Genomic DNA, 18,934 nt, shown 5'->3' with positions numbered 1-18,934 from the left:
AAGCTCCATTTTCTAGCGACTGCCGGAGGAATCCAGAGGCTCTTGTCGGGGCTTTGCGATGGCTGAAGGCTCTGCCCACCGTCCTCTCCTCTCCCACAGGCCTGGAGGTCTCAGAGGATGCGCCCCCCCGCCCCCCGAAGCCATCATTTGCAATCTCACAGGGCACTCTGCCATCTCAGTGTCCCCTCTTGCCTGGAGGGAGGAGCTAAGGGCCATCCTGCGCTGGAAGAAGTTACCCGCAGACACAGACAGCCAGGTGTGCGGCCAGGGAGCGACACCCACCCTGCTCACAGCTCCCCTTCAGTCGGGGCTCTGTGTGAGGGTGCCGACATCCAAGCTACCCTACCTGCTGGGTGGGGAGCAACTCCTCTCTACCCAGGTTCCCCTCTCTGCTCAGTAATGCCCACTGGATCGGCACCCACTCATCTCCTTTTCTGCCCTCCCTCCAGTCCCTAGGGGCCCTCTGGCCCCATGACCTGCCAGGCCCACAGTGCTTTGATGTGGCCTCCACCCCCTACTCTCTGCCCCACTGATCTGCCCACGACCCTCCAGTTCAGAGTCCGCAAATAGCCCCGCTCAGGCTGCTGAATGAGGCCCAAAGGAAGCAATCCTTGCAATCTGGTCACTGTCATCTCATGGGAAGCATGATGCTCCAAACCCCTGTCCCCAGGAGGTGAATTATCTAGGCAGGGTGTTAGTTGGCTGAACCCACAGAATGTTGGGGAGCCCGGCGGGAGCCCTGAGTGAGGCAGGTCTTCCCCCACGGGCTCCTTAACCTCCCATTCCTGGCCTTTGATTTCCTGGATCTTACAAAGTGCCTCAGAGCTCCCCAGCCCCAAGGCCAAGCTGCCATTCCTTTGGGAGACCTGATCAGGTTCACAATGTTCTCCAGGCCACTAGGGAACTCTGAGATGCACAGAGTGAGTGATCTGCTCAAAACACACCCTGCGTGTGGAGACGAGGCTGCGGGCAGCGGACAGCTGGCAGCGCAGCCCCCACCGGGCTCCTGGACCTGGACTGGGGCGTGTGTCTGAGAGACGGCTGGTGAGCTGTTTCCAGGGTGGTCTGTAGCCCTGAAACCCAGGAGGAGGTCCCATACTGTGGCCTGGGCTCAACATACAAGGAATTCAACCCCCCCCCCCCCATCCCAAGGATCTGGATGCGCTAGTGTGCAGACCCAGATGAGAAGTTCCCGGAGGGAACTGGAACAGCTTCTGTTGGTTATGAACAAGTCCTCGGTACAGATCAAAGCCCTTCTGCCTCTCCACTATCCCGGAGGGCTCTGGAGAAAAACATGTGTCGCTCACATCTGTCGAACAATTACTGAGTACCACCACGCTCCAGGCCAAAGCCAGGTACTGAGGAAACCAAGTGAATCCAACCAGAAATTCCTGTCTCTCCAGACGTTCCCAGTGTGAAACGAACAAGAAAAACCTCAACAAAATCAGAGTGGAGAAGCCCTGTAGCTCTCATGCCCTATCACATATTGTCAATTACCGTCATGCGCCACATAATGACGTGTGGGTCAAGGGCAGATCGAATATACGAAAGTGGCCCCATAAGGTTAGTACCATAGAGCCTGTGTGTGTAGTAGGCTGTCCCATCCAGGTTTGGGTAAGTGCACCCTATGATGTTCACACAATGAGGAAATCACCTAAGGATGCATTTCTCAGCATGTGCCCCATCGTTAAGTGACACACGACTGGACTCCAAACAGGAAGAGACACAGGCTTGCATCTTGGGCAGGAAATCCAACTACTTTACCACTGAAAGAAGATTTCTTGTCCCACCCGGCAACAGCCTAACCAACGAGAAATGCCACAGCTCAGCCAATGAGAAACACCACAGCTCAGCCAATGGGAAACGCCACAGCTCAGCCAATGAGAAACGCCACGGCTCAGCCAATGGGAAATGCCACAGCTCAGCCAATGAGAAACGCCATGGCTCAGCCAATGGGAAACGCCACAGCTCAGCCAATGAGAAGCGCCATGGCTCAGCCAATGGGAAATGCCACAGCTCAGCTAATGGGAAATGCCACAGCTCAACCAATGAGAAACACTGCAGCTCAGCCAATGAGATGCTGCAGCCCAGCCAATGAGAAGGCGTTGCTGCCCTGAACTGCTACTCCCGTCCCCCAATGGGCTTTCCATTAGCACAGCCCCTCCCTCTCCTCCTTTCTCTATAAAAGCAGCTCCCAGTTTTGTTCTCCAGAGTTGCCTATGCATGCACGTCCCAAATTGCCATTTTTTTTGGCTATTGCTGAATAAACTTGTTTTGAGGGTAAAATAACTGGCTAATTTGCTTTTTAAGTTAAGCCCAGCGACATGGGATGTGTGTTATAGGACAGGCAGAGCAAAGAGCTGTGGGAACAGAGAGAAAGGGTGATTCTTCCGCCCGGAGGGTCATGGGACAACTCGAGAGAGATGACGGGGCTGTTGCTCTCAAAAGCTGTGCCGACAGAGGCCTGTGGAAAGGGGACACTGTTTTCCTACCGGCCTCATGGGTGTGCCCCTGCCTGGGGTCACTTTTGGGCCCGTCTCCAGCAGCATTGAAGGCCGATATGCTGACCAGGTATTTGGTGTGGCTGGTCAGGTTCTTCAGCTTCACCGCCGTCTCTGGCAGGAACAGCACCTTCATTTTCTCCGTCTCGTTCCGGCTGTCTGCCTCCCAGTAGTAAATCTGTTGGGAAGAGCAAGAGGTTGGAGGCAGGCCACAGGGAAGGGATGGCACCCCTTCTGTTTCTAAGCCTGCTGGGGCAGGGGGCCACTGAGTGCAAGAGGAGACTGTGAACACGGGCCCGAGCCCTCCCTTGGGTGGAGCTCTGCTCTGATTGGAAAGATGGAGGAGAAGCCTCCCCTGCGGGGTCAGGGGGTGGTGGGGTCAGGGACAGGGTGGAGGGCGATCTCAGGCGCTAACATTGTTTGGGGAGCTGATGGCTAGCATTGGAGTTGTCCTAGAGCTGGAGCACTGCCTAATCGAACCAAACGCTCTTCAAGATGGGGCTCTGCGGGCGGAAGCGATGCCGTCCTTCAGCTACCAGTAGAGTGCCTTTTCTCCCACAGAGGTGGCTCTGTCGGCGCCTCTCCTGACAGCCTCTGCCCCTCTCCCCAGGTCTTCTGGAAGGACAGGAGACCAGCCATGTCTACCACCTGCTCCGAGCTGTGGATGGAACCAGCCCTCAAGCTGCTTCCCAGTGCTCCCACACTTTGTTCAAGGCTGATACTGAAGTCTTCCATCAATGTGGTGTGATACTTTGGATATTGAAACAACCAAAAATAATGTGCAGAAGAGCCATGTTGGGCTCAGCACTGTTGGGAAGGCCCCATGTTTCTCCTGGATTCCATTTCCTCTCGTCTACTTTCTACGTGCTCGTGGGTGAACTTGACACCTGAGCAGGAAGGTTTGAAGAGATTGCCAGAAGCGCTTCCCTAGACAGTTGGCCGAGAACACTGCCCCAAGCCAGTGCCAGCCAGGCTGCCCAAAGACAACAGCAATCCATGGATCCACCTTGGCTCTGTGGGCCTAAACCAAGCCAGGCCATCAGGCCCACACACAAGAACAGTGCAGAGGCTGCGCGGAGCCCCAGAGAGCCCGGGGCTGGCCTCCTGCCGCCCATGCTCCCACATCTGGCACGTGCTGGAGCAGGCCCTGACGGGTGAGCATCGCTTATTTCCATGTGCAAGATGCAGTCCAGCTTCTGCTCTCTGACTGACCGAATAAGACCCTCTGCTCGAACAGGTCTTACTAACTGGAGATCAATATCCAAGTTCAATGTCTATATCATTAAGGGAATTAGAAAACATATTTTGGACACACATAAATAGCGCCTTGCCTCCAAGCTCTCGGGGCTTTCCATTACCTCATTAATCACTGTAACAGCCCTGCCACAGAGGAAGGTGTTCATTTTCACAAAACACCTACAAAAATCATTTTTAAATGGACATTTAATTGGTCCAATAGTCATCAGGGCAGGCCAGCCCAGAGGCTCTGTTGACTGATCAACTTGGGCTCCAACAGACCAGACAAGGAAGTTCATCCTGGAGAAGGAGGGGAGAGATTCAAGGCACAGCTCTGGGCTGTTGTCTTCGGGACGGTTTTAGCTGATCTCAAGGGCTTCTGAGTTCTCTCTGCAGGTGCGGTCTTAGAGACAGAATGTCGCAAGTAGCTTCCTGCCCGCTGAATAGACCAACACTGCGTAATTATTCATCCCTGGATATTCTTATTGGTATGGACTGCTGTCTTCCTTTTATCCCACCTTTGGAATATTTAGCTAATGTGGAATTGCAATATTTTAGTGTAGTGGTTCTCAACGTGGGGTTCCTAGGAACCCGGGGAGGGGAACTTGTTAAAATGCAAATTCTTGGGCCCCACTCTAGACCTACTGAATCAATAGGGACCCAAGTGCAGAGCTGCAATGGACAACCTGTTCTCTTTAGTGCACCCTGTTTTGTTGTCAGCAAAGGTACTGGAGACTCCCGGAGTGGGTGCAAGAGGACGAAGGGTTGCCTGGCCAGGCCACAGTGGAGGAAGGGGCTCCTGGGCACAAACCGGCCACAGAGTGAACCAGGCCCCTTTCCCCCAGGCCAAGAGGCAAGGTCAGGCTAAGCCTGCTCCAGTGGCTCAGCACTGCCCATGGCTCTCTGGACCGACAGTTGGCTGTGTGTCTGCCAACAGGAAATGGGCAGGACAAAGTGAGCCGAGGGCGGCAGCTATGGAGTGGGGCCAGGATCCCAGCCGAAGCCCTCAGGAACTCTGGGGATTCAGGCCACTTAGCCTGGCACGCAAATGACCTGGAAGAAAGAGCCAAACCATGCGAGAGAGCATTGCCTTGTAGCCCTGGATGTTCCCGTTCTGGCTCTCGGGCGGCGGCGGGTCCCACGTGACCTCCAGCTGGCTGGCTGTGAGCGGGTTCACCTGGACGTTCTGCGGGGCCAAGGCCGGGGCTGGGGAGAGAGCAGCACAGGAGAGAAGCTAGACGTGTGTTCCCATGTGTGGGGCTCCTCACGCCAGGACGGGCCGCCTGTGGGCCTCTGCCCTGGACTGTCCAGCTTTTATGCCAGGGAACCTGTAAACCCATCCCAGAGGCATGTTTATAAATGCATAAAATAAAATCTGGAGAATTACAGAGAAAACCAATGATACTGAGGCACTGGGAGCAGAGTGTTTGAGAGCAAAGGTTGCTAGAGCATCTACGTGCTTTGTGATCGAGACACAGAGCTGGTCTAACGACTACTGGAATGTCCAAGTGCTGAAGGGTGTAGGAGGTATCTGAGATGTCAGGAGCACTGCAATGCCAAAGCGGACATCAGTGGGCTCTGTCGCTGGGTGAGTCACAGGTTCCTCAGACCCTGCGGCGCTTTGTGACCACATTCATAATTGAGGGAGATACTAAGTTTCAGATGGAGCTTGGAGCAAATAAAGGCGTCTGTGTTCCCATCACAGGCTCAGGAGTCCCGGGGCATGAAGCCCTGCTCTGGACGGAGTTTGTCCACAGACACAGGGCTGCCCCTCCAAGAGGGACAGGAACAAGATTTCGTCACTCCGTGTTCCTCTCTGAGGCCTGTTATGGCTGCAAATTCTGAGGACCCTCTATTCCTACTCTTTGCCTCCCACTCGAGGGAGACCCCTGGGTGCTGTGCTGGTGTCAGCAGGGCCACACTGTGCATGCAAAGACCAAAGGTGACTGATGAGGACTTGGTGGCCATCGCCCCATCTGGCAGCCCTTGGGAAGTTGGGAATAGCACAGGGAACGCGTGTACACTTGAGAACCTTTCTCCACTCCGGGCACTCTCTCGGGACAGTCCGTTCTCTGCCTCCTGGGAGTTACTCCCTCCTCCCACCCGGGCATGTCCCGTCGAAACCTGTGCTGGGCTGGACACGGGGAGCAACATGGAGCCGTCTTGGGGCCTGGCTACGGAGGGCAGAGCGTGGCCGCGCCCTCCTTACCCCCTGCAGCGTCCTCCTGTGGGCCCGGTGCTCCCTTTTCGCTCAAGTCTGCTGATAGGCCGTAAATGGAAACGCTAAGACAGTCACTGTCCGAGGGAGACAGCCAGCACACCGGCTCTCTGGAGAGGCCTTCCCGGAGAGAATGACCTTCGAGAGTCACCCCTCCCCACTATCCGCACCGTCCCCCCAGTGTAGAATAAAATAGTAATTAACACCCACTCAGCCTGACACCAACTATTTATTTTGTTCTAACTGTGTGGTTCCCGTATTATCGCTGCCCACCCTGCCGTTAATGGAAATGTTAATAACCCACACCAGGTTGTTGTGACAGATGCTGGGCCTCATTATCAGAAATTCTTATTTACCGCTCCATTAAACAACAGAATCACACAAAAAAACAATTCAATCAAAACTAACTGGAGGAATTTTAACAGCCACATTAATAATCCAAAACATAAATAAAGTTAATGTCTTTTGCAGGTTTGCCATCGGCAACTCTATCACAAAATTACTGTTGTACAATTAAAATGTGAAAGGCAAAATTGAGCACAGCCATTACCCCGGTAGTCGCTTAGAACCGTCTATGCGGGGTCCCCCCAGCCACCCCCAAGGTTTCCTTTCCAAAGACGCGGCCGAAGCCAGGGCCCACGCGGCTCGGGTGTTAGAGAAACACGCTCTGGACACAGATGTCCACAGGAACCGCAGCATCCATGAGATCCAGGATGACCCCGGAGTTCAGGGGCCCTGTGCCTCTTTGCCGGACAGCGCCCCCTCGTCCCGGCCTGGGCAGCTGAGTCACATGCTCGGCCGTCCTCCAGCTGAGATGCTTCGAGGTTCCCACCAGCTATCCTGCAGCACGATGCTTTCGTGCCATAAAAAAACTGCAGGTAACAAAGACTTTTTTGACGATGACGCATGCAGGGAAGAGAGAAATATGTGGAAACACAGAGCAAAGCATGTCGGTTTCGAGACTTATTTTTTTGGCTCCTGAAGGCTTCTGGGTCTCCACCCCGACGGGAGAGCTTGATTTCTAGGAAGATGCTGCTGTTTACAACCCCAAGTGCGAATCTTATTCGTTGTAAAGCACGTTCGGTTTGGAAACTGATGGAGTGTCTGCTGAGTCATTGTCTTTCTGTTCTCCCACCTGAGCATTTGTGGTGTGCGGTGAACACAAACATCAGCGCAGGGTGCTTTGTTTAAGTGCATGAAACTATTTTTAAAAAGCATTTTAGCCCAGCAATTGCTGGCATTTGCTGACAGACGGATTGCTCACAAACAACACTGAAAGATGGGATGCAAAGGTTAAGGAGCAAAGAGGAGATTCTCTCTGGGCGCCTCACCCAAGGCTGATGATGCTGTCACACGGCTGTTATCCATAGTTCTTGGGGAGATCGCTCCTGCCGCCCCGGCCAGGGAGCCGCTTTGGCCCTGGAGAGAGAGCCTACCAAGGCAGTGATAGAGAAACTCGTGGGACTTCTAGAGGCGCCCTGCATCTGACAGCAGTAGTGGAATTCCAGAGATTTCTGGAATCTTCTGGAATTCTGGGATTTGCTTAGGGAGGCCCTGCAAAACTAGGTGCTGTGGGCTGACCACAGGTGGGCAAGTCCCACAGAGCAGTAAGGGCAGCGCTCTGTCCATCTCACTCGACCCCCTGAGCGGGCTCTCTGGCCCCAAGGGCATTGAGCATCAGATGCGTCAACAAGCAGCCATGGGAACACAGTGGCTATCCCTGACTCAGTCTTCATTTGCTGGTCCGTGGAGAGCGCTGGCTCCTGGCCTCCTGACTCCATGTCCCACCAGACCCCAGGCGAAGCCGGGCTCCTGCTCCGGGCCCTGCACTGCAGTCCTGAGCTGCGGCGTCTCTCCCATCAGCGTTTCAGAGCCTCTGCTACGAGGTGAGGCAGCCGGACAGGCACTAGTGTGCTCAAAACACGGAAAGAAAAGGAAATAACGTCGATAGAGATAATTGGTAAACGAGCAGAGACTCGAGCGAGCATGAGGAAGTTTTCCGTGCCCAGGAACTGTTCACTCTGCAGTGAGAACGGCTGTTCACCCACTCAGTCCTTCACTAGTTACTCAAAATGCCCTCTGTCCTCCACTGGGACGGCACGCATCTGACCCGCAGACAGTCTCCTCCTCAGGGAGAGCCACTGTCTCCCCCTCTGACCATAGTTTGGCCAATGACAGGAGAGCAATAACGACGTGCGCAGCAGTGACACATTTCCAGCAGAAGCTTCCTGAGGGTTCTGTGGGCCACTACCTCCCCTTTTCCCACTAACACAAGAGCAGCGGGTCCCACACAGGGGCTGACCCCTCAGTCTGTGTCTTGGAAAGAAGACAACAGGGGAGACACAGCTGACCCTGAAGGACAGGGAACGTGAGAGATAAATATACTGCTGGTGTTTATGCCTCTGAGATTCAGGGGCATCTGATACCACAGCACAACTTCTCTGAAATTTTCCTGAGAATCAACCAGGCCCCAGGCTCAGGGCCAAGGGGTGGGTGGACACAAAGATGGAAAAGGCAGTTTAACAAGAGAGAGCAAGCACAATCACCATAGCACAAGGTGGGAAGGAGGACAGGTCCGAAGGGCTGGGAGACATCAGCTCTGGCTGGGGGATGTGGGTCTCTCCTGGAAGACAGGACACCCGGCTGGCCCTTAGATAGTGGGGAGGACTTAACATGTGACAGTGAGCCAGGGAAGAGGGACAATGTAGGGGCGGGAATGGAAGGAGCAACATAGTAGGTGAGGTGAGAAAGCAGGGCGTCCGTGGGGGTCTCGTCAGACAGATGGTCACCCTGGAGCCAAAGCCACCCCAGGCCATGCCGGGCATCTGCTAGTCCTAGACCATGCTAGACCAGGCTAGACCATGCTAGACCAGGCTAGCCCATGCTAAACCAGGTTAAGTTTCTGCCTTCACTTTTTGTAACCCAGTGATTTATTATTGATTATTTGGGTAGAGCACGTTTTCAAGTGATAACTTGAGGATCATTGTTAACGTTTTAATGTAATGAAATAAATATTTCTTTATATGATTTTTAAAAAATTATACTTTCATCGGTTTGATTCAATTACATCAACATTTCTCTGGTCAAATACTGACCTCCTGTTGAAGTAAACAGGAAATAGAAGTCTCTAATGTAATTTACCTTCTTAGCAAAGTTTGCCAGCACACCTGTTCCCCTAAGCAGGGGCACCTGGAGGCAGATACTAGGTCTGGGTAATTATTTGGCCTTTGGGGCCTTTACGATACAAAAAGGAGGTTTAAATGGCTCACAATGCTTCACCTCAGAGGGGCATGAGTCAAGACTGGGGACAGAGCAAGCAGAGTGACGAAGGAGCAGACTCTCCAGTGATGAGCCAAGCCAGAAACGCACAGGCTTCGCGTCTGGAGGCCATTGTCCCCCCGAAGACTGGGGTGTGAGTCCCCGGCCTCTCCCTGGCCCCACCCCAGACAGGACGTCCAAGGCCGGAGCGACGGACGGGCCAGGCGGCCACACCCGCCCTCAGGAACTCCAGGTCTGTAAATGCGCATGTCGGTTGACATTATAAAGTACGTTTTAACAAACTTACAGCAGATAATTCAAAGTGAGAATATCATATTTGATAAATCTTTTCACTTAAAATATGTTTAAAATAAATACGTTTATTTAAAATAAATACGTTAAATCATATTTAACAAACACGAAGGACGCGGATCAACTTTTCTCAACCTGAAGCCCCGTCTCTCCAGAAACTCCCAGACTTTCGGTGTAAGATCTAGTTTGTCGGCTGCTGGAATCGGAGTGATCCACCAGTGGGATGTGGACGACAGCGCCGAGGACGACACTGAGGGGCTTTCTTCATGCCAGGTAACCAGCGAGCTCTGCCAAGCCCTTCGGCCGTGGGCTCACCTTATCCTCATAACCCCACAAGGTTCCCATTACACAGATGGGAAGGCTAAGGCCCAGAGAGCTTAAGTAACTTGCCCGAGGTCCCACACTCAGTGAGTGTGTGATTCTCACTCAGACTCCAGCCCAGGCAGCCTGGAGCTCCCCGGGGAGGGCAGGCAGTCCCAGCCCACGTTTCCTGGATTCTGGGAACAGCCCCGTCTCCCTCCTGTGCTGCCCTTTCCTCGAGCTCCAAACCCCGAGTCCTTCCTCTCACCACCTCACTGCTGAGCCAGCACCGAAAATAACTCCAAGGAAGCTTAAGGAGAAAAATCAGGAAACTGGTCACAAAACCTGTTTTCAAAAAAATCAATGCCAGGTCCTCCAGGCTATAGAAACGGCAGATGGAAGGTCACGGAAAAAGCCCTAAACGGTGAGTTTTAAGATCTGAGCTCAGCACGTGGGACTTGGGACAGTATTCAATCTCTCTGAGCCCCAGTTTCGTTGTTTGTAAAATAGGAGAAAATGCCAGATTTAAAGGGTTTTAGAGATGAAATGAAATGCACTGTGGGAGAGCACAGCTTGGCAGTGGGCGGGTGCTCCAGGAGGCAAAGTGAACACAGGTGTCTTGCTCCCAGCCCACTGCCCTGAAGTGGGACCTCACTGTCCAGCAAACTGCCCAGTGGGGTGCGTGGGGCACTGGTCCTATGTGGGCCATGTCCTCCGTAGAGACTGTGAGTAAGTATGTCGCCACGTGCTGACAGGTCTCAATGTCCGGGTGCCCTTGTGGTTCCCTTGTGAAGTAAGAGCAGCAAAGGTGAGGCTCACGCACTGGCTTCCACAGCTGTGGACATGGGCATCGTGGATCCTGGAGACGCCTCCAGTGATCCCACCTCCTGGTACTCACCCCCGTGTGATCCCCTCTTCTGAAGGGGGCTGCCCATGTAGCCTGCTTCTGATGTGCAGAACGTGGCAGGTGCCATAGGCTGGCAGCACTGTGAGTAGGTGACAGGGACCGAGGCTTCTCTCTCACTAGCACCCCCTCCCACTGGAACCCTCGTGCCCTCTCCCTAGCTCACTCTAACATCTGCCGTGTAGTCAGATGCTCTATGGAGAGGCTCGCCAAGGAACTCAGGGAGGCCTCTGAGGAACTGAGGCCCCTGTCCAGCAGCCCACGAAACTGTGGCCTGCCGACAACCAAACAAGTGAGCTGAGAAATGGATCCTTCCCCGGTCAAGCCTTCAGATGATGCTGCAGCCCTGGCTGACACCCTGGGAGAGACCTGAAGCAGAGGAAGTCCAAAGCTGTGCCTGGATTCCCGATCCCCAGATGCTGGGAGGTAGCAGGTGTGTGTTGTTTTAAGCAGCTACCTTGGAGTAATTTGTTACGCAGCCATGGATAATCAATACATCCCAAGGAGCATGAGCTCCTCCAGGAAAGGTACCAGCCAAAGCACAGGCTTTGCATGTTCTGGGCTCTCAGAGACTGGCTTGAATTTGGTGCAGCCCCTGTCATAAACGCTGGATCTCATGGTGCAGGTGTTCAAGCAACCACCCACTGTCATGGTCAATATATGTTTTAATCAGCCCAGCTCCAGCTCAGGGCTTGGCACTGTGACCGTGCAGAGGAAATCCAAGGTCAGCTCCTGGCTTTTTACTGGTGATACACTGGCAAGAATTGCAGAATTCTGGAATAGTGCAGGAGTTTGGTTCTGATTACAGGTGCCTCCAGAACAAGGACAGGCACGAGTCATCAGGACTCTGAGTTCTGAGGGAGCGTGTTTATATGTGGAGAGAAAGGAGGGGTGCTCCAGGGGAGGGGAGCGAGGGCAGCAAAGGTGTGGCAGTGGACACTGCCTTCCTCAGCTCGGACACGGGATCTGATCCGCTACAACACGGCAGCTGCGTTCCTAAGACGCTGCACGGTTTTAAAATTGCGGTTTAAAATCAGTTGTTTCAGTAGGAAAGGAGGTGGAGCCCAGACAGTTTCAGACTCATAATACAAACGCATTTTTCTTACAGATATTTCCACAATAGAGGTTAGCACTGAACATGCGATTTCACGCAGTAATGATCTTTGTTTTCCCACATTGCCGACACCATCAGCAACACGACTGCTCACACATCCTTCTCAGCTCAATCACCGTTACCCCCCGCTGTTACGAGAAGCAAAGCTAAAAGCCACTCAACAAACCAGCTCTGCCGCTTGCAACTGTTGCTTTGGTTTTTTTTTTCCTCCTTGCCTATAGAGTGGGTTTCCCATCACAGCAAGATCCAGGTCCTGACGCAGCACGATTGCACAGCAACCAACGGTGGTCCGCAGAACGCGATTCGTGGTCCCAAATTGATCATCTGCATCCGAGGCAGTCTGTATTCGCAAAACTCAAGCTACAGGAAAGATATTTTATTCTCATTTTACACCTTAGAAACCTGAGGCTTGGAGGAGCTTAGTGGCTTGCCCGAGTGGGCTGGATTTGGATGTGGGTCTGCGTAACTCTAAGGCCCAAACTGCTTCTCCAGGACAGGAGCTGGGAAGCTTTCTGTAAAGGGCAGACAGCATTTTAAGTTTCAAGGGACCTAAGGTATCTGTCGCAGCCACAGACAATATGTAAATGAATGGGTGTCTCAATAAAACTTTATTTATAAAAAAGGCACGGGCTGGATTTGGCCGGTGGGTGTGGTTTGCGGACCCTGCTCTGAGGTAACAGAGGAAGGACACGGAGTAGGACTGGAGAGTGCGGACCTCCACTGCCGAGCTACCTGCTCCAGGATAATGAGCGCCCGCGTAGGAGTCAAGACACTCGGCCCCCATGTCCTGGGCTGCCAGCCCTGGGACCTTGTCCCCATCACTTAACCCCAGAACTGTCAGGTGTGCAACAGCAACAGCCACCAGGGTTCTGGCCACTCAGGACCCCTGAGAGGGTCAAGGATGGAACCCGAGTAAACGGCAGCAGACTGGGCAGAGGCAGACCCGGGGAGCTAGCAGGGCGGTGCTGCGGAGATCGGCCAGAGTCAAAGGTCAGGCCAAGACCAGGGCTGGGAAGCACCCACTGGACTTGGGAACAAGGAGCTCAGGAGCCTGGCAGGTCCACCCGCACCCGGGGCTGAAGCTGGCAAGTCTCAGAGGGGAGGAGAGAACGGAAGACGATAAGAGGAGGTGATTCCACGGGAATGTGCAGATTGGATGTTTGACTGTATTCAGAAATCGTTACTAATTCTCCTGGGGGTGGGAATGACTGTGTGGATATACATATATTTGGAAAGAGTACTTTTAGGGATATACGCTGAAACATTTTTTAATAAAATGATATGATATTAAAAAAATATGATGTCTGAGAACTGCTGTGAAATCGCGGGAGGAGGAACGTGGGTGGACGAGTGGATGAGGCTCGAGGAGCCCTTTCTGTGCCTGGTGGTTGAACCGGGTGGTGACCACATGAGCGTTCTTTACATTCGTCGGTCTACTTCCGCACAGGCCTCACATTTCCTAATTAGAAGTCAAACAACATAAAGACAAGGAAAAGGAGGAAGGTTCTTTCAGGAAAGCTTGTCTGGGGAGGAGAGGCCTGGGCGTGGGCCGTAGTATGGGGCAGAGCACCTTCCAATCCACTGCTCCGTTTGGTGCTGCCAGCAACCCAGAAGGCGGGCGGGTGTGAAGACCCGCCTCCACGTGGCCGGTCTGCCTGGCACACACGTGGAGACGAGGCCTCCGTCCTCGTGTGGATGGTCCTGGTCTGCTCATCCCGCAAAGTTCAGCTCCAGCCCTGACTCCAGTCCACGCTGACCTCTGCCACACGCAGGAGGCCCCACACCCTGTACGGCCTGACCCTGCAGAGCCAGCCCCTTAGCGGTCCCAGGCAGGGCCATCTCACCTCCGCCCAGAGGGCGTGGTCCTCAAGGGCAGGGCCGTCAGGGGCCTAGTGAGCTGCTGAGCGAGTGAGGAGGCCCATATGGTAAACCAGAGGATTCTCCAGTGAATACGGCCAAGGACTTGGACTCGGGACAGTGTGATGTTTGGGATCCTTTCCAAATAAAGCATTAGGCACTAGAATATTCTTCCCCGGCCTTCATGGATTGATGGAAATAAGGTTATTAATAACGTCATTTATCTACCAACATTTGCTAGGCTCCCGTGTCTGCTAGGAAAGGCAACAATCCAGGTGAGGGGGCAGCATATGAAGTCACGGGGCGTGGGAGAGATGCCCAGATTTGGGGGTCTGGGTGATGCTCACTGCGGCTGGAAGAAGGCAGGGTGGGTCCAGAGCCCGCCAGAGATGATGCTGGAGGGTAGAGTGGTGCAGGGCCGAAGGGGCCCGTGGACCCGTCCTAGGATCAGACATTTTTTCCCCAACAGACAATGGGGATCCAACGGAGGGCTGGACCCAAAGTGACAGGATGAGGCTGAGGTTTAGGAAGGATCGCTCAGGCAGGAGAGTGGAAGATGGGGTGGAAATGGTGACTCTAGAGGTTTCTAGGGGTCCCGGCTGGGGGGCGGGTCTCCACTCACACCTGTGGGGTGGTCCTTGCCCCTCTCTCCGCCCCAGTGGTAATGAGGCCATATCAGGCCCACGCTGTTTCCCTCTCACCTCTCCCAGGGGCTGTGCCTAACTCAGTATTGCTAGCTTAGTCCCAGGAGAGCCCTGAGTTCTGGGAGCATCTGCTCCTGTCACTCCCGCTTCTGCTCTTCCCTCCCCCTCCCCCTGCTCAGCACCCCCGCCCCCCCTGTGCTTGCGGAGAGCTTTAAAATCGACAGGATACTTGGCTCTGTCACCTTATTCACCACATGGGCCTCACGAGAGGATGTCCTGGGATAACAGATGCTGTGGAGAGAGCCTGGAGGAAGCAGCCAAGGGCCTCAACAATATCTTGCAGTTCTGCCTGGCACAGCGAAGGGGTGGGCAAACTCTCCATGTACTCACCATATCTGTGCCCCCCGCCTGCTGGGGGTCAGGCACAGCGACACGGGAGGAAGCCCCACTGGAGGGTCTCTGGTCTGAACTCCTCAGCAGTGGCTCATAGAGCGTTTGTGCATTAAGGGAACAAGACTATGAGCTGTAGCCCCACCGGAGGGTGGGAAGGGCCCCAAGGAGCCCTCGGCCACCTCCAGACTCGGTGATAATCTCTGAATGTCAGCTGTTCATCTGGGAATTGGAGACAGCAATCCCACCTAGCACACAGTAGGCTGTCAGCAGATGTCCGTCAATCATTCATGACAGCCTAGATGCAATTCCATGCCTCTGCCTTCGCATGGCACCGCCCACTGCACCAACAGGTGAGACGGGAACAAGAAGAAACTGCATAGGGTTTCCATGACTTCATGAGCTTGGGTCCCGACAATAATCACCTGGAGATCCCACCCAATGACGAAAGCGAGACACTGCAGCCCTAGGAAGGCAGGACAACCACACAACGACTGTAGACAACCGCCACTCACTCTTCAGCACACACTCACACACGTTTTCAAACCTGCAGGACTCTGAATCCTGGCAAGTTCACGTGCAGCCCCAGCCCTGGCTCCATTTGTCACTAGGGGGAGCTCACACAGCGAGAAGCTGCGACATTTTTCTCTCATTCCACCCAACGGTAATTAACAACGTGGAGTATTTACAGGAAAGGTAGAAACAACATTAGAAAACCCATAGTTTCAAGGTACTTTTCTGTCTTCTGAAGCAACACATATGCCAAAAGCAACCCAAATGCCACTAAGAGCAAATGAGTATAAATACCAAGTTTGCGAGTCCGTCTGTTTTCCCTTTGTGGAAAAAGTTGAAGGCCCGAAGACCAAAGGTCTGGACACTGGGCTGCTGACCTGAACTCTTCAGGGCTTTTCCCCTGGATGCAGGAGCAGGTCCCGGTCCCTTCCTTGGAGAACTGACGAAGTTCTTCCTTTGCTGGACTGATCTTTAACGTCCTCGTAACCAGGTGGACCTCAGCCTTGGCTCAGATCCGCTGGGGTAGAGCGGGGACAGGTCATGGGGACACCTGGGCTCAGAGCATGACTGTGATGACACCGCGGGAAATGTGTCCAATAAGCAACGCGCAGGACCTGAACCCAGAAAACTACGACTGCAGCGAGAGATGCGGGAGGGGAGAGGCCAGTCCTCGGAGAGGACGTGTGAAGGATGTCAAGAATTTCCATGTCCATTCAGAATTTAATACACTTCCTGTAAAAATCCCAGCAGAATTTGAGAACTTGACAAAATGATTGTGAAGTTGACAGAATGGCTGAGAAATTTTGCAAAACAAAAGAGAATAGGACCAGCGCCACTAAATATGGAAAAGGTGTAGCAAAGGGATATAAATGAAAGGTTTGGCAGTGCCAGGGGTCAGTAAAGATGGTGGTGGAACTGAGAAGAGGCCTCAGACAGACTCGACTCTGTAAGAGTTTAAAACATGGTTAAAGGTCTGTCACAAAGAAAGAATCAATCAAGAGATGGTGCAGGGAGTGGGAACTTCTCTGGAAACAAATAATCTATTTATCAGCTCAGTTCATGCCGGGTACCAAAGTAAATTACAGATGGATAAAAGAGTTTAACGGAAAAAATGAAACCACAAAAACTCAAAAGACAAGGTTTTTTGGTTTCTCGTTTCAAGGTTTCAAGGTTGCCAGGTTTCTGAATGGGAAGCAGAGATGCAGCAGATCTGTAGGGAACACAACAACTTAAACACAATCTAACTAGCGACACACAACAGAGAAGGGAAACTATTTGCCACAAATACAGTTGCATGCACTATCTTTAATATGTAAAGAGCTCTTACAAATCAACAAAAATAGTAAGACCCCCCCCATGAGAACAATCACAGGCATTAACCACAGACTGCTAATTTAAAAGCCGTATATGAAGACACAACGAAATAACTTTCATCTAGCTCGTGAGGAAAGATTTAAAGTTGGGGAGGGAGGAACAGGCACGAGACCCATATTCTGGTCACTGCAGCACAGGGTGTCAATGAGTTCCCATTTTTTGAAAGTGCAAAATGTTTATGTCCTTTGAACCAGAAATTCTGTTTCTAGCCTTTTATCCTAAGGGAAGCATCAGAGAAGTTGTGAAAGATTTGTAATGGTGTCCACAGCAGCTTGATTTATAATTTCAGGGCACTGGACCTGGGGTCCTCTGCAGGCACAAGGTGGCAGGTATGGGTTTGATGATGTAAAACAATAGGGATAAGCTCAAGGGTTGCTCGTGAAGTTCCTCCACCACTGGAACAGCCCCTGCCCTCCCCTCAGGACCGCCCGCCTCATGCAGGGGAGGCATCGCCTGGCCGTGGCCCATGTTCTTCACACAGCAGCAAGCCCTGCTTGCTCTCTCCCGCTGTCTCCCGTGCACAAACACGCGATGCACCAGATACACACACGACCGGGGTGAAAACCACGAGTCTCAACTCCCACCCTGAACCAGCTCACCAGGACCAAGCCCCTCCTACGTAGAAATCCTGGAGGCCCTGCTACCTCCAGTCCCTGGACGAGGCTACAGAGGCCAGAAGCGGCAACCCCAGACCTGGCCTGGATCCGTAGTGGCCAGGCCCGAGGCAAAGGGTGCGGTCTGGAGAAGCCCAGGTGGAGGCTGGGAGTCACATGGTCCCTCCCTACTGCAGGGCTGGACCCGGGCTCCCTGCAGGAGCCCAGGAGATTCTGAGGTACTTCCTGGACCAGCGGGGCAGTGGGGCAGAGACAAGAGATGCACTCAGAGCGTCTCAGCTTGGGCTGGGTGGGATGGGGCCTTCCAGTCTCTCCCCGAGGGCGCCGGAGCAGCTGCGGCTGCACTCAGAGCTCCACGAATAAGCTGGAAGCATGGGTTACGTTTACACGTGTTCAGCTGGGATGTGTTGGAGGCGCTCAGTGGAGGAGGGGAAACACGGCCCCCAGCCCCAGGAGAAAAGCTGGCTCTGGGTGGCTGGCTGGCACTGCACTGGGGCGTCCCTCGGGCCTGAAAAGCTCTGGCTGTCGCCGCGCAGGTCTGGCCACCCTGACCACCACCTTGGAACTGGAGGTGAAAAGTCCCAGCCCAGTTCTGCGTGGGGCTCACTGGGTGCCAGGCCCCTCTGCAGGCCCGTGGGGACCCAGAGGCTGTGGCCAGGCGGGGAAATAAAAGGCTGGGCTTTTCAGAGCTGAAGTGGCTGCAAAGGGGGACACAAGAGGACCCTCAAAGGTGGGCTGAAAATCCCAACCGGGCCCCTTGTGCACTGCTGCCAGGAGCCCAGCTGTACATCTCAGAGCAGCCACGGGGCCCCAGCACTGTGGAGACTGCCTTCCATCTCCTGCCCCCAGCGAGGGGGGGTGGGGGGGGCTGGGGAGTGGGCAGCACTTTGAGCTCCATTTTACAGACCAGGAAACAGAGGCCCAAGGACAGGCCCTGGCCCACTCCCCATGTAGCCTGCCCCTCCGTCCTCTCTTTCTGTGCCACACATGGCAGCTCCTGAGGCCGGAGGGGGTTGTTCCCGGCCCTGCAGTGTCTGACTTTGCTCTTGGACCTTGGCAGAGACGCGTCTGTCCAAGGCCAGCAACGCTGTGGTCAGGCTGTAAGCCTGTGCAGTGAGGGCCGCATTGGCCAGGAGGGGTCCTGGGCCAGGTGGCTGGAGCCCTCTGGGAGCTTCAGTTCCGCGTATGCACAAAGGGCGATGGCCTCCCCTGCAGGACTGTTCTGGGTAAATGAGAGAAGGAGGCCTGAGCTCACGAGCCCGCCCTGCCCAGAGGGGCCCAGTCCTTGGAAATGGTGACCCCCCCCCCCCAACCTCGGTGTTCAGCCTAAGCGCCCACGTGGGCATCTTTACCATGGCGACTCTTCACGGCAGAGAGGGAAAGGATGAGGCCGACCTTGTCTTCCTCCCTGGAGCAAGCCCTCTTCCCCGTGCGCCCCTCCGATGGCAGCCTGCCTTTTCCCTGGGCTCCGCGGCTGCTGGCCCCAGGACCTCCCCTCTTCCTGCACGTCCAGTAATAGCTGGAGGCCCAGTGAAGCCATCCGATGGCATGCCTGGGCCCCAGAAGTGATTCTGCGTGGCTGCGCAGAGCGGCCCATCCTCCAGGAGCGCAGACCTGCAGTCTGCGGGCCCCACGGGAAGTTTCTGAACATCCGCTGGGTCTGGGCGTAAGTTCAGGTCCAGGCCCAGCACTTGCTGCC

The 18,934-nt window shown here is 54.1% G+C and overlaps 1 protein-coding gene across 4 annotated transcripts in view; it reads right to left on the bottom strand.

Moving 5' to 3' along the window:
• Positions 1–18,934, bottom strand: part of SDK1 (sidekick cell adhesion molecule 1) — an 857,904-nt gene that overhangs the window by 41,581 nt on the left and 797,389 nt on the right. For all 4 annotated transcript variants that reach the window (XM_070231391.1, XM_070231392.1, XM_070231390.1 and 1 more), the window contains exons 36-37: positions 4,828–4,943; positions 2,493–2,679 (exon numbers count right to left, since the gene is read on the bottom strand). In XM_070231391.1, coding sequence (XP_070087492.1) covers positions 2,493–2,679; positions 4,828–4,943 — 303 coding nt within the window. The remainder of the gene's footprint in view (positions 1–2,492; positions 2,680–4,827; positions 4,944–18,934) is intronic.

Source organism: Equus caballus, chromosome 13 (genome assembly GCF_041296265.1).
Source record: "Equus caballus isolate H_3958 breed thoroughbred chromosome 13, TB-T2T, whole genome shotgun sequence".
In the NCBI taxonomy this organism is placed as follows: domain Eukaryota; kingdom Metazoa; phylum Chordata; class Mammalia; order Perissodactyla; family Equidae; genus Equus; species Equus caballus.
Note: the sequence above shows the minus strand (reverse complement) of the source record. Positions and strands in the feature narration are given on the sequence as shown.